Source organism: Agelaius phoeniceus, chromosome 5 (assembly GCF_051311805.1).
Source record: "Agelaius phoeniceus isolate bAgePho1 chromosome 5, bAgePho1.hap1, whole genome shotgun sequence".
Lineage (NCBI taxonomy): Eukaryota > Metazoa > Chordata > Aves > Passeriformes > Icteridae > Agelaius > Agelaius phoeniceus.
This window is the reverse complement of record NC_135269.1, coordinates 10788840-10803566: the sequence shown is the minus strand read 5'-3', so window position 1 is coordinate 10803566 and position 14727 is coordinate 10788840. Positions and strand designations below refer to the sequence as shown.

The window sequence follows — 14727 nt, the reverse complement described above, 5'->3', positions numbered from 1 at the left end:
GATGCAAGAATTTGTAGACAAGCCATTCTCTGTCAGTGTACCAAAAATCTGATTCTTTTGCCCATTAAAAAGCTTAGGAATTTTTTGTTTAAGGTAAAAGCAAAAGAATCATTAGTTACATTTTACCTTTTATTTTCACAGATTTATAGCTAACTCCTACTGGAAGAAAAAAATAAAAGAAAATTTGGTTATTCCACCTTTATTTCAGTAATAGCAGCACTAGCTTCAAGATGACCACCGGGCTGGGCACTCTGTGACTTACTATTCAGAAGGGTGTTGGAACATGGTCCTTTTTTTCTGAACAAGAAACACTGGCCCTCTATGCAACAGATCACAATGCATTAAATTTCCAAAAGTCTCAGACAAGCAAAAAGCACCTCAGAGTCCATTTAAACACACCCATTTATTTTTGGCATCCTGATACTCAATTCTTCTGATTGTAGCTTTTAGATTGAAATTCTATTTACTCTAGTCATGCAATTGTTTACTTCAATTTAGAAATGGAAGCTGAACAAAAAAAAGCATAAACTAAACTGAAAACTGATTCTGTTGTTTTCCAATGCATGGAAAGAACACGATAAGGAAATCAAAATCCTTCCAGTGACCATAATGCTTTGAACTACTAGCAGTTTTGAGTTTTCCCTTCTTTAAACCAAAATCATGTTTCACTTCAATACTTACTGTGCTCTTCAAACTTTTTCTAATTAGTACTAGAAAATGATTTAATTCATGCAAATTGCTGGGTGACTATTCATTTAAACTTTCCACGGAATTAATGCAACTTAAAAATAAACCAACTTGAGCAGAAAATCTTGACATTGAAAAGGAAGATGTGCTGTGATCATTGCCAACTAAGACTAGGTTCTAAAACCTGACAAAGAATGCTGAAAATTGCCAGAAGTCAGCCAATCCAGGTTCCAATTCTTATACCACAGGTCACTCTAGTGTCTCACTGACACACAGACCTTGGGCTCATCTGGAGTCTCAGCACTTGCAGCAAGATCAAATTTGCAAGAGTTCTGATGTCCTCTGGAACTAACAATTACAAACAGCACTGACTGATTGTTATTCTGAGGGGGAAGCTGGATAGACAAAATGCAATTATTAGCTAGATTGCAGCTGGTCTGCTAATGACTCTGGATGCATTAATGAAGTAGATGCTGGCATCATTAGGAGATGCCAACAGGCAGCCCTGGAGCACCATACCGTGTAACAGCATCGATTTGGTGCTGGATGAAAAGGGAAAGGGTCACCTGCTCACCAGAGACCTACTAAGAGCAGTCTAAAGCACACCACTCAGGCAGTGTGGCCACTGCCAGATGTTCCCAGGATCTCTCTCTCTTACAGATGTGTGGCACCATGCAGGATACAACTGGTGTCATGCTGATCATTCTTACTTCTGATCAACAGAGAACAGTAGTAGAAAGCATGGAGGGAATGCAGGATGTGAAATGAGAAGGCATTAAATGAAAAGTAAGATTCCATGCAGATACTGGGGTGTGGGCAATAGCAACACACTGTGACTTTAAAACCTGATCTAAAATCCACCCAGAAAAAAATGCCAAATATTTCTGCAGTCTTTGGACCATATCATACAATTTTATATTTATCCTATTGGCCTTGCAACATCTCTAAGATAGCCAAAATAGATGACATGCATCAAAGTGCTACTTAGAACTGAAAAAATAGCAAGTCCCAAGGCAACTCTCTCTACCTAAAGTCCTAAGAAAAACAAAGAGCTTTATTCAGGGTAAGTTCATGAAGGCAAATATTGCCATCTACTCCACAGCTAGCCTTTACCTGTACCCCAAGAAATCTGCTAGCCATAAAGAGATACCAAATATATAGTTTCCTGTTATTTTTAATGAACTAGCACCCAAACCCTGTGATTAGACTTGGTTTTCTTTCTGCTGATTTGTAGGTCATGACCATCTAACCAATTTACAATCTGAAACGTGAGCTGTAAGGTGGACAATGAAAAATAAGCACGAGAAAGGTGTAAACTGGACATTTGAATAGAAACGTGTTGCTTAAGTCACCTAGAAGTCTTGTGAGGAAAGAAGAAAGTCTGGAAGTTTCCAGGTTTTGCCATTTTGACAGCCCTATTCCTGCAAAGAACAGTCCACATCTGCCAAACAACTTTCACTCCTGATCCTGACTCTATGTGAGTGGGGAAAAAACTGAAAAAGAATTCCTGGTGTTAATGATGGGACAAACCACACAATTAAAACTATAAACAGGACATATTATTTATGTGAATAAAAACCATGTAAGGACAGTGTGTGAAAGGCAATGCAAAGTGAACAAGTGGCAAGGAGCACTCTTTGGAACAAGGCTCATATTTGGGATATTGATGTCATGGTCTCACTTAACAATGTAGAGATGCACAAGTAGCTTTTCTTGGGTATGATTAACTTCAACCCCCAAGGTTGGGGGTTGAGCCCTGGCACTCAGCTCACCCACAAATAATTTCTTTAGATGCAGCTACAAAGCTTACAAGATCATGCACAAAGTCCTTAAGGGAAAAAGAAAAGTCACTACCAAGAGTATGAATTGTTAGCATGCCTGATAAACTAAGGCACAAATGGCACAGAACAGTATGCCATGGAACATTTCATATTTACATATGAACACTGACATACATAAATGGTTTACATGTAAATATCCAACATTCCTAGAAAAAAAATCACACTGAAAGCAAAGGTTTGCATATTAATTGGCACAGACCAAAGCAGCTATATCAATCTAAGGTGTTATAACACCTTCCCTGCTACAGTTGCTCTGTAGACTTCAGGGCCTAGAAAACAAAAACATTTAGGCATCTCCCTGCTAAAGTAGCTTTGAGGATCTGGCTGTTGGTCACCCTCAACAGTCTGCTGAATAAGATGTTTCAGGAAGGATCTGCCCAATGCTGCTGAGCCTTTGCACAGGATTTTGGCTCTGAATCTGAAGACCTAAAACCCTTAGGCTCAAAATCCAGTCACAGCAGCAGTGTAAAAAACTGTAGGAACAGCTAAAAATAACTGGCTGTGGTTGTCTCACTGATAAAAGAGTCTGAACTACATTCATCATTTCTGTGCTTGCTGACAGAAGGACCCACAGCTCCAGTAATCTGAGAAACTGTGTTCCCACTTTGCCAACTTACCAAATAGCACCAGAGCTGGTATTCCAGAACAGTGCCCATTAAAGAACTTCTGAGACCAAACTAGACCAGTTCAAACCCAAATGTGCTGTCCTACAATGGGCTCAATCTACAGTAAATGTGAGCTCTCCTAACAGCAAGAAAACAAGATGTTCCTTAATTTAGGACACCTTATCCACCAAATCCTCATGTTTTCTACATTGCAATCTTTGGGAAAATCTCATAGTTCCTAAAAATCCTGAGCTCTCCACTCATCCTACTTTACTTTGTTTTGTAATTGACATGTGAGTGACCACAGGGCTCCACTGGCACTGGCACCATCCCCACTGAACAGGCACTGTACACATGCAGGTAACAAACACAGGGACAGCTCCTGATACGAGCATTAAAGCAATTTCAAATTTCCTAAGTACCATCAGGAAAGGAAAATAGAATCATAGAATTGTTTGGTTTGGAAGGGACCTTGGAGGTCACCTAGTTCAAAGCCCAAGGAGAAGCATGTACATTCATCTTTAATGGGAATGTCTTCCCCCTTTGACCAGCCTCTCTTTCAGGCTACACCAGCCTTGGTAGAAATTCTGTTATCACTTAATTGCACTGTAGCTCCATTGCACAATCCAGAAGATGGATTCTCAGCAAGGGGCAACCTGCAAATGCACAAATATAATTTCAGAATATGTGGACAAGACTAAAAGCTGTAAGAGCTGATGTAGGCTCTTACAGGAAAAAAAGGGTCCCTCAACACCAAAAATATTACTAGAGACTAAAAGCTACCTGAACTCAAGCTCAAATGCATAAAAGAGAGGACACAGAGTAAAGAGAGGTGTCTTTCAAGCAATCAAGGCAAGAGCAACATTTTATTTGCATTCAGTGAGCAATAAAGACCATAGCCCACAAATGTGAGTTGTTCTGTGGCTTCCAAGATAAAAAGAAATGCTGGTCATCTATGGACAGGGATTCTCAAGACTTGGTCCTGGCTCAACTAAATAGACCTACCACTGCACAGAGCTCACACTTTATGTGAGACCAAACAAGAACAGAAATGCTTAACAGCAATATGTCAACAACCTCATACTTCTTTTAATTGGTTATGGGAGTAGAGGGATCAAAAATGCTGAAAACATGAAATAAAAAGCTTCAAAAAACTAGTATGTTTAGAGTGCATCCAGTAAATGGGGAAGTATCCTGTGCAATCACCTTACCTAGATTGAAAGCTGCTAAGGAGAGCAACTTTTCTGTTGACAGTGACTCTCTTTACAGTAATTTCACTGACATACACAGCTGCATAATGAACACCAGCTACTATTAGACCTGATTTTCCACTAAATGTTTAACTATATTGTAAAACTCACTGTGTCAGATGTTATGCATCTCTACAGCTCACGGAAATAACTCCGAAAATTAAAAAGCATGGTGAGATAGGAGAAATGGGGAATTAATGGACTGAGTCAGTGACACCCACCAGCACGAAAAGGCAAGTACTATTCTCCCATGATCTTGCTTATGCTCCTGAGTCATCTGAAAAATCTAAAATCTAACATAAGTTGTAAAGGCCAAGTGTCAAGCAAGCTCTGTTATGCAGGCAGTTCCCACTCATCTACGTTTAGGATGATGGTGGTCTGAAAAAAAAGACTTGCCATGCAAATGTACATAAAAAGTGAGAAAGGTAATACTTTAAAACATAACAGACTGCATAGACAAATTAATTCAGACTATATGGGCAAATATCAACTCATGTAGCCAGTGCCCCAGGAGTTTCTAGAAGTCAGAGACATGGTTAAGAGCAGCTGAAAGTACTGAAACTCCTGAGAATTAGCAAAGGTCTCTCTAGACATAAGCACAGACACACACCTTGCACTGCACTTCACAGCAATACTGATCTAAGTGATTTTCTTATTTTTAGATCTGGACTAAGACCAATGAACTAATGAAGCCAGGTTAAGTACAACTGACCCAGCACACAAGGAAAGTATGATGACAAAAGCAGCAAGATGCTGTAACACCAAAATGTGAGCAGAAACAGGCACAGATCTGCCCTGCAGAACTCATTATTCAAGTTAGGTACTTGAAGCTGCATTATCACTTATGCAAGAAATTATTTAAAAATTGTACAGAGGGAAAATACTGGACAGAAGCATTCTGCAGTGCTGGATAACAGCAAATACTCACGTTCAGCAATCTGCTGCACAGGGAAGCCCAGATAGAAGCTGAATTCCACCACGGACAAGTTCCTGAGCTGCTCGCTGACTTCAGACCCATTGAGAAAACCGTACCTGTCTCGGATGGCAAAAACAATGCTCACAGGGCCCTGCCGAAATGCCACCCCAGGCCTGCTCAGAGTTATATTCAGTATCTGAAAAGACAGCATTGAAGCAGGGTCAGCAAAATCTAATCACTGCCATTTCCATCCCTTCCTTGACAGACTTTTCTTTTTCCTCTTATATGAAGAGGGGGGCAATTCACATCAAGACAGAGGAACATCTGCTCCAGATTGGTTCAGCCAGCTGAGTCTCAGAAGAGGCAAAGTTACATGTGAATTTCTCTTCAAAGAGTCATACTTTAAGGTCAATCATAATCCAGAATGATCTGACAGCTACAGCCCAGAAAATGATGAGAAAAATACACCTAGCAAGACAGACAGCAAAATAAATCTAGTCATAAATAAGTCTTCCAAACTACACGGAACAGAAGAAAGGGATTGATTATGGCAAAAAAAGTTCTGAAAATGGATGTTCTCTTGGTAAAAATCTCCTTCACCATGCACACCCAAATCCACCAGTTGTTAGAAGCCTTTTTGTGGCAACAATATAAACAGCAAATGTATTCATGTAGATAAACCTCTTCTGAAAAATAAGAAGTATTTAAAGTAAGTTGGCTAAGCTAATAGTCCAAGAAATTGTTTTACATGTTCTGTCTTCAGTCTATGCAGTGGCACTGTGTTTCAAGTTGTGAGCACTCTTCTATATGTATTACATAGTACTTTAGACACTCTAAAATTTGTCATTTTTCTTCCTGAATTTATCTTAGTGTACAACAGATGGGTATTTATGGTGTCAGTTAAACAACATAATAAAATTTTTACTGAGTTTGGTATTACAACAAAGTTAGATAAATTTAAGAATTCAAACTGAAGAGGGAGTTGACCTCATTAAATTGAATTACTGATTTTCCAGGGAGCTCTAAGCTCTGCTGTGTGATTCAGGGCTCTGCACATGTGCAATACTTTTCATGTGTGAAGTTCCACTAGCAGCTGTCCCAGACATCATACACTGTAAGTATTTCTAGATCTCAGAAGCAACCAGCATGTTTGCTCACATGATGGCAGGGTCATGTAACTCCTATATTCCCTAACAGGGTGGGGAAAAACAGCATGGCAATGAGACCTGAGAGCTTTCTTCCAACAAAAACTTTTTAACCACACCTTAGTCTTTTATAGTAAACTATGATGGGAGTGACTCTGGTAAGGGCTGTAACAGTTTTTATTTGGGAAATTATAAACCCTATCATATTCAATAACGTTTTTGGATATAAACCATCACCTTGGATATTTTTTTCAAGAAGCTTGTAAAAGCTTGTAACATGTGCCTTGTTATTTTTTAGGAGGAAAAGCCCAACTGACTTCATGACAAAGCCTCGTAGGTCTACATGACCTAGACTGCAAGTGACAGCCAGAGAACACCTAACTCATTTTATTGTCTGGAAGAAACACAGGACAAGCAAAGGTGAGGGGGGGAAAGGGACAGATACAAACCATGCTCATCCTCTCACCTGCACAGTGAAGTTGTAGGACTCCTGGTGCTTGTTCACCTCCAGGAATGCCATTGTCAGCCCCCTCTCAATGCGCTGGCTAAAGGTGCAGAATCCAATATCCACGTTTCGAGGTACAAACTGAAGCACTGAAAGCAAAGGGCAATTATTCCTACAGAAAAGTACTTCCCTGAGAGAGAACAGAACAACAGAATTCACAGGGCTATCATTTTCTTCTTTCATGAAGCTCAGGACACATTCAGTGAAACACCAGATGAAAATACATTAAAAATAAATTTTGTGTTGCTGCAGTAAATTCTCTGCTCACTAAGATTGGTTGCAGCAGTAATTAGATCTCTAAAAGATACTAGTGACAAATACTGTTTCCTCTTGTATACTAAAAGACCTTCACTATATACATGTGGCTAACTTTACCTCACCTGACCACTGAGTTGGCCACACTGAAATTCTGAGCAACCAACCAATCCATGAAAATCTTCAGAAAATAAAGCAACAAATGTCTCTTTCTTGTAGCCTGAAATACAGTATTTAGCTTGCCTAAAAGACTACATACTGGATCCATGAATGCACATTAGTATTTGTCTAATACTTTCAAAACACTTAGTAAGCTATCTGTTAAATTTAGATACAGACATCTTTAAATTCAGAAGGAGAAAGAAAGAGCACAAGACAGAAGGAGTGAGGGTAGTGGAAGGTGATCAGGCACACAGACCTTAACTACATGCACATCTGTGCATTTCCACATATAGCCTTACCAAAGAAATGCTATAGTTAGCTTACAGATCCTAACAGCAATGTTATACAAGGTTCCAACCCAAAAAATACACCTCCTGTCTATCTATATAACCATGTTAAGCAGAGGAAAAAGACATCACACCTGCACAGTTGAAGTGATGTCTTGCCATACAATTATTAACACAGCACAACAACACACAAAGCGTATCTGAACAAAAGTACCATGCTGACATTTATTAACCTGCTTGTATGCTCAGTCCCTGTCACTACCTCATTACACAGACAACCAACCAGGCAAGCAGTTTTATCATGCAAACAGGGCCCAAAGAAGATTTTAAATGACAACACTGACTCTCAATATCTATTACATGGGTACTGCTTTGCTTTAGATTATTAGCAGTCAAACTTTGCATGAACTGCTGCAATACAGCAGCCATGGAAAGCTGAATACTACATAAGCAACCCTCCTGCTCATGTTATACATGAGCAATCAATCCTCCTGCTCACCAGTTCTCCTACATCACAACAACACAAAAAGGCAGCTTTTAACATAATTTTAATCTGAAATTGACACAAGTATTACAAAGTAGCTGCACTGTGATTTTATGAATAAACGTTTCATGGATTTTTTTTCTCTTCTCACCTTGAGAAGCAAGAGAAAGAGCACAACTATTTTGCAATGTACCAAAAAAAATCCTGAAAAAACACACGAAGTGATGGGTTTAACTGTTTACAATTTACCACCTCTTTGCCACAGACCTGCAAATTATGTCATTAACAAAAAGAATTAAGATTCACAATAGGGTTTTGACTTGACCTTGCACGGCAAGTGAAGAAGTGCGAATCAACAAGAGCTACCTTTTCCCCTCTGTGTAGGAGGAACTCACCTGTCTGAACCTGGAATCTGTTGTCTGGCACAGTGAAAGAAGGGTGCAGTGAGAGGATGATGGGGGCTTCCCCACGAAGAAGACTGCTGTTCACAAGCACATTTATGACAGCTATGGCCGTGTAAACAAAGGGACCAGATGTCACCAAGAAAGCAAATTTGGGGGAAATTTTATAAACCTACAAAAAAAGAAAAAATCTGAAATTAAGAAAATCCAAATATGTCAATGTTAAATCTGGCAACATTTTAGACCTACACAGTCCCATGCAGTTCAAAGCCACCTCATTGAGAGGCAGGAAAATGCAGTCCTTATTTTTCAAAGTGCAGCAGAAGCACAAACACAAGTGCTGTGCTTTGCAGTCTCTGCTCCAGTGCATCAGAGACAACTCCCCTGTGCCAGGTGCACCTGCTGGAATCTCTTCAGTACAACACACCAATCTCAGCACTCCTTCATTTATCACATTCCCACATATTAGCATTCCCCCTTGCCTACGTTCCCCTGGTGTACATAACATTTCCCATACAAAATTCCTGTTTACTTACTGAACTGCTTGCATAGCTTCTGCATTTCAGTCATACATCACATAGTGAATGCATCCTATACCATTCATATGTGGCGCACAAGGAGTAAAATACACATAAACAATGTTCTTTAGATATAATTTTCACACTCAAGAAACTTTCTTCCAGGGAACACTTCTATCTGCTTGTTTCAACACAGTTACCATATTACAATTCTCCTCTTCCAATTCATGTCCTGACTTTGAGTCTTCTTAAAAACCCTGAGGAGCCTTACACATCATGTAAAAGAAATGAGATTGCAAGTTAAATATAAACCTTGAACCATGCAGACACTCTTATCCATCATTTCTCAGCCACCTAAGTAGAACAAACGGAAAGGTTTTATTTATTTAAACATACTGCAGTGTCTTCCCTCCTTCAGAGAAACTCTCTGAACATTAAGAACACCTGTTTCCCCACCATTACTTTCTTCCTTCCTGGGTTACTCCCCCAGTTTGCTTTATTTGCCTGTGGCAGTCACACTTCAAAAGTATTTTGGTATATCCAACATGATGGCCTCAATGATAAATCATGTAAACCAGAGACCCAGAGTTTCTGATAAATTCACTGAAGGGATGCCAGCACCTTGCAGGTGCCATGCTGGTGAAGGGATGTGTTAAACACCTTAAGCTTCAGGAACAGCCTTATAGAAAACCACAGTGCCACTAAATTGCGACCCACATATTCCTTTTTGGTATTTCTGCTGTAGTATAAAGTGATGGCAACTGCTGCTGAGATGAGACAGCAAGCAGCTCCTTCCTGTCTTCTAAAATGCCTGCATTTCAGAGAGCTCATCTCCACCAGAAGAAACTACCTCAGCAGCAGAAGGAAATGAGAAAAAATAATCTATGCTGCTCATTATGCCTTTCTTCTTTCTTTGCCCACAAATATATGCAACATCCAACTTTTATTTTAAATGGATTTAGATCCATAAAACTCAAATTTGTTTGATATGAATAATGTGCACAGCTCCTTTCAGTTCCTCTTATCTGAAATTTTATTCTTTTATCTCATGATGAAATAATCTCCGCAGCTTCAGTTTGTCAAACAAACAGCAGTTAAAAATGGGTAACACATGCCAAAAGAAAGTTGCCCATTACTTGCAAATGAGACTGCTTAAAAGGCAAGAAAAGGAGGAATTAGAATTACAAATCTCAGTGACAATTTGCTGGTGATTTCTGAAGCAGTATATGCTGAGGAAGAGAGGGTTGCTGCAGCCAGCATATACTTATGCACGGGAGTTGGGTATTTCAGACACAAAAGCAAGCCTCTGTAACCAACTCAGCTCCCTCCATCTCTGACTGGTTGTGCTGCCCCACAGACAGCCAGGAAAGCAGCCCTGGAATTAACTTTTTCAGCTCAACAGCTAACACTGGTTCCCTTCTGTGCTGCACTTCATCAGAAGAGCAACAGCAACTCCAGAATGGACATCCAAAATAAAAATCCACTTTTAACAGTAATTTTGAGGTAGGCAGATTAGAACCACTACAAGTCAAAACAATAGCTATTTCTGCTTGAGGTATTGCAGGGTTGTCTAGAATTATCTCTCTTCAGCCTCATCCATATGACAGAAATAACAGACCCACGACAGCCTGATGCTGTCTAAAAGCTAATTCACAGAGAAGCCTACAAAATTATCAAGGCTAGATGAGCACAGCTCATGACTCTGGAATCATGATTCATGAATGAGAATAGCTGCTCTTGGCACAGCTCTAATGGTTCACAGACCCAGCCATCCAATCCAGCTCTCTCTTGGAAGTTTCACCTCTACTGCCAGGACAGCTGGATGCTAACAAATTAGGTGGCTGAACTACCACATTTTAGAGTGTCGCTATTAAAGTACACAAGCATGGATTTCTTATATTAAAATGTACAAGTATTTTAACTTTAGCACCTTGGGCCAGAAAGCCAGAGAAGCACACAAAACTCCACGTGCAGTTTGGAGCCATCCTCACTGCAAAAGCAGAAACCTTCAGCAGAAGCAGAGAACTCTTCCAACACCTCGAGTTAAGCTATCCCTGCTCCCAAGTGCAATGACTGGCCCAACTCTGCTGTTCCCAGGACACAACCTAGCTCATTCCAAGCTACCCTCACAAGAGAGAGCACGTCCAGCACAGAAAGCTTTTAAGGCTCAGTTTACTAAGGCTAGAAGAGTATTTAGGAAAAGCATGACTGTATCTTTTCTTTGTCCCTTATGATGTTTCCTAAGCATTTGCTATTGATTATTGTCTACTAAAATACTTGACCAGATGCACCTTTGCCACAACCCAATCCATGCCTACATTCTACTGTACTACGCTGTGTAAACATCTGGCAGAAAGCATCAACAACTGATTTTCTCACCACCACCTTATTAAGAATCCTATAAAGAGCCTGTAGAGGGTGTTTAACTTCCTGAAGATGGACTACAAAGGCTCACAGGTCTTAAAAATAAAATAAAGCTTCTGCTTCTAGGCACGTTAGGATCCTGAGGCAGCAGTTCTCACTGGTTTTGCACACCTCTACAATACCAGCCACAACTTTAGTGAAGCAGAGATGAAGTCAGTGCAAGTCCACAAGGTGGCATCTTTGGAAGAAGCATTTACCTGGCAATGACCTGAACTCCACACTTTGGAGGCAGAGTTCACTGATTTGGGAATATAGGAACTGGTAGGTTAAGGACACACCACCAAACCCACATTAAATACAACAACCTAGTGGCTAAGGTAAAAATGCCAGATGCATGATAAAATTTCCAAGTGCAAATGAGGCTGGCAAAAACCCTTTTCCTGCTGGCATGAACTTAATGGCACCAGGGGTCCTGGCAGTGAGTCACTGCCAACACTACTTTATTTTACACCCCAGTTCAAGTCAAGTCAAGAGAACATTGTCTAACAGATCCTACCCAAGTGTCATAAGCTTTACATTACAGAGTGTTGACTAAAATTACTCTTACTCAGACAATGGTGTCTTATTCTTTTGCAGATGCAATATGTTGAGACCAACTAGAAAAAACTTTGAAATTTTTGGTTATTCTCACTTTGCTGTAAGGATTTCTCTAGGGAAAAAAGTGACAGAAGTTTTTTTTCATTTGGCAGGATCCTGCCTCCTCTTTTTTCCACTTCAGCAACTCACAGTGTTTGAAACAATAAAGTAGCAGAGGCCAAAGTTTCAACTGAAAAAGTTGAGGGCAAGAAATGCTTTAATCCTCCTTTCACTGCTAAACTTGCTTCTTATTTAAAGTGAGCAGCAGTTATAGCCATCACAGCCATGGATTTTATTTTTAAAGCATACATTACTACAAAGTTAAATTTAACTGGACTGTCTCCTGATTTACTGTACATTACATCACAGCAAGGGAACATCTGTGAGCTGTAATAAGAGACACAGTAAAAAAGCAGCTTAGAGAAGTGCACTGCTTTACCATAACTTGCAAACACACACATGGTTTCTAGGTACTTTCAACTAACAAAGGTCAGGTCTGTTTGATTGATTAAGTTTAGCAAGATGGAGAAATTCTGTTTAAAATACTGCATTACATCACCACTCAACACACTGCTGTTATAGACAGCTCTTTTTTGAACCAACAGTTTTGTTAGTATTCCACAGTTAGAGGTGAAAACATATTTGCTAGTGATTATTTTTAGTGCAGAACCCATATGATAGCAGCATTCTAGAATAAGCAAAACTGATTCAGCAAAGATGTCTTTCCTTTAGATAAAAAAGATTTTCCAAAGGATGAAGCTAGACTAGCTGCATTATTTATAAAAACAGTTACTTCTGAGAAGCCTTAGGACTTCTTGGATGCTTTCTCCCTATTGAGAGCTTTACAAGGCAATAGTAGGCATGAAAGGCAGGAAATTAAAGGGAAAAATATAAAGTGGTAAATTGAATGCTTGTTCCAATTAACCTTCAAATATTAAGTAATTGATTTTGTCCTACTGCTGTTAATAATAAGAACATAAGTGCTTCCATATTAATGAGCTGTGTAAGGTCACTGAAAATTAAATGTTTCTATCATTATGAACATCTGACTTCTTCTTGACTATTCCAGTTTGCACAAACTAAAGGTATAATTTAGAGAACCAGAAGAAAAATCTCTTATATATATATATATATATAAAATCTAAGTAGCTCACGAGCAGTTGTTGCTAAAAAATAAACTACTCATAATTTACAGAGGCAGCTCACTGTAGCTGAAGTTTGGCAGGAATTTATAACACTCCTATCTTGACTGAGTAGTAGAGATGTGCATCCTCAAACATCAGACAGGAGTTGTTTAATTACTGAGTGCAGTGATCATGGGAGATGCCAAAATTAAAGGCACCAAGCAATTCTGTGCACAGAGAAATGCAAGTTATGTTCAATGAACTGCTACTTGAGTTAACTACAGAACAAAAATGAGATCACTGACTCACAAAAGATCATCTGGTACTGGGCTGTGACAACTAGATGAATACAGACATGCAAAACTGCAAGTGCAGCTGAACGTCATCTACACCAATAATTCTACTGAAGTATTTCCTCACCACTGAAGTATCTGATTACACAACTAAGGTAACCCCAAACTACCCCTGTGTCTTTTCCTCTCAGAGGGTTTGACACAGAGGGAACAGAGCCTTTAACCCTTATTTCAACAATTGGAGTTAGAAAACAATATTGAAATCTTGTTCAAAGATGATTCCTTGAATACCAAAGCAGAGAAAACTTTCAGAAAACCCCAAGAGTACAGCTACTCCTGAGGGAAGTAAGGACAGGAGTTACACCTACCTGAAGGCTTAGAAATAACATCTTACTACTGCACACCTGATTTTTCCCCCCTACCTTTTCCATCTGCCAAATCAGGCATTCAGGACTCCACCACCTCCCCTGCAAGTGTTGATGGTCTCACTTATAACATAGCACAAGGCTGTGCAGAAGGATTAATTTTGTTTAAAGTGCCAAGTATGTAATCAGCTAGCAGAACAAACAGATCTGCTTAACAGGTATTTTGAAGGGTAAAAGTTCTTCAGTTTCAATTCACAAGGCAAAGGAGGTAAGCAGTAGATTCTGGACATGACTTGCTCACCTCTAGCAAAACCAAGAAAGGTCTGTCCTAGAAAATTATGGCATTCTAAAAGTAAAAAAGTTGACATCATGTTCAAATTAAAAAAAAACAACCAAAACAACCAAAACATGACTAACATTTAACTTAAAATAAAGTTCTCTCTGATACAGTATCTATAGACTGTTTGAATTACTGTTTTAACTTTTGAACTAAACCCCTACTGTATTATATTGACCAAAGATTACTTGTACACACTTCATACCACTTACCTCCAGCTCTACTGATCTCCTGAACTGAACTCTGAGCACTTCTCTGATGGATTCACTGACATTTCGCAGAACAGCTCTTCGGGCCAGCACTAGAAATTAACGTCAGTCAGAAAATACCTTTTAGCTTCATCTCTAAGGTTTTTATTCAAAGATGCATTTTCAACTGTGCAGTGCATGAAAAAGCAGGTAGTGAGATCAGTTGCATCAAACAGGTAAGATGAACAACAAGGATGGGGGTGAAGGTGTGACTGTATCCTAAAAAGTGACTGTAAAGTTTAAGGAACTGTAAGTTTATTTTCTCTTGTTTTGTTTTTCCACAGCTAATGTCTTCAGCCTTCTG

At 39.4% G+C, this 14727-nt stretch overlaps 1 protein-coding gene across 5 annotated transcripts in view; it reads right to left on the bottom strand.

Moving 5' to 3' along the window:
* KIAA1549 (KIAA1549 ortholog) overlaps positions 1-14727 on the bottom strand; it is a 143003-nt gene that overhangs the window by 55456 nt on the left and 72820 nt on the right. For all 5 annotated transcript variants that reach the window (XM_077178283.1, XM_077178280.1, XM_077178281.1 and 2 more), the window contains exons 3-6: positions 14388-14476; positions 8533-8710; positions 6911-7038; positions 5312-5495 (exon numbers count right to left, since the gene is read on the bottom strand). In XM_077178283.1, the coding sequence (XP_077034398.1) occupies positions 5312-5495; positions 6911-7038; positions 8533-8710; positions 14388-14476 (579 nt within the window). The remainder of the gene's footprint in view (positions 1-5311; positions 5496-6910; positions 7039-8532; positions 8711-14387; positions 14477-14727) is intronic.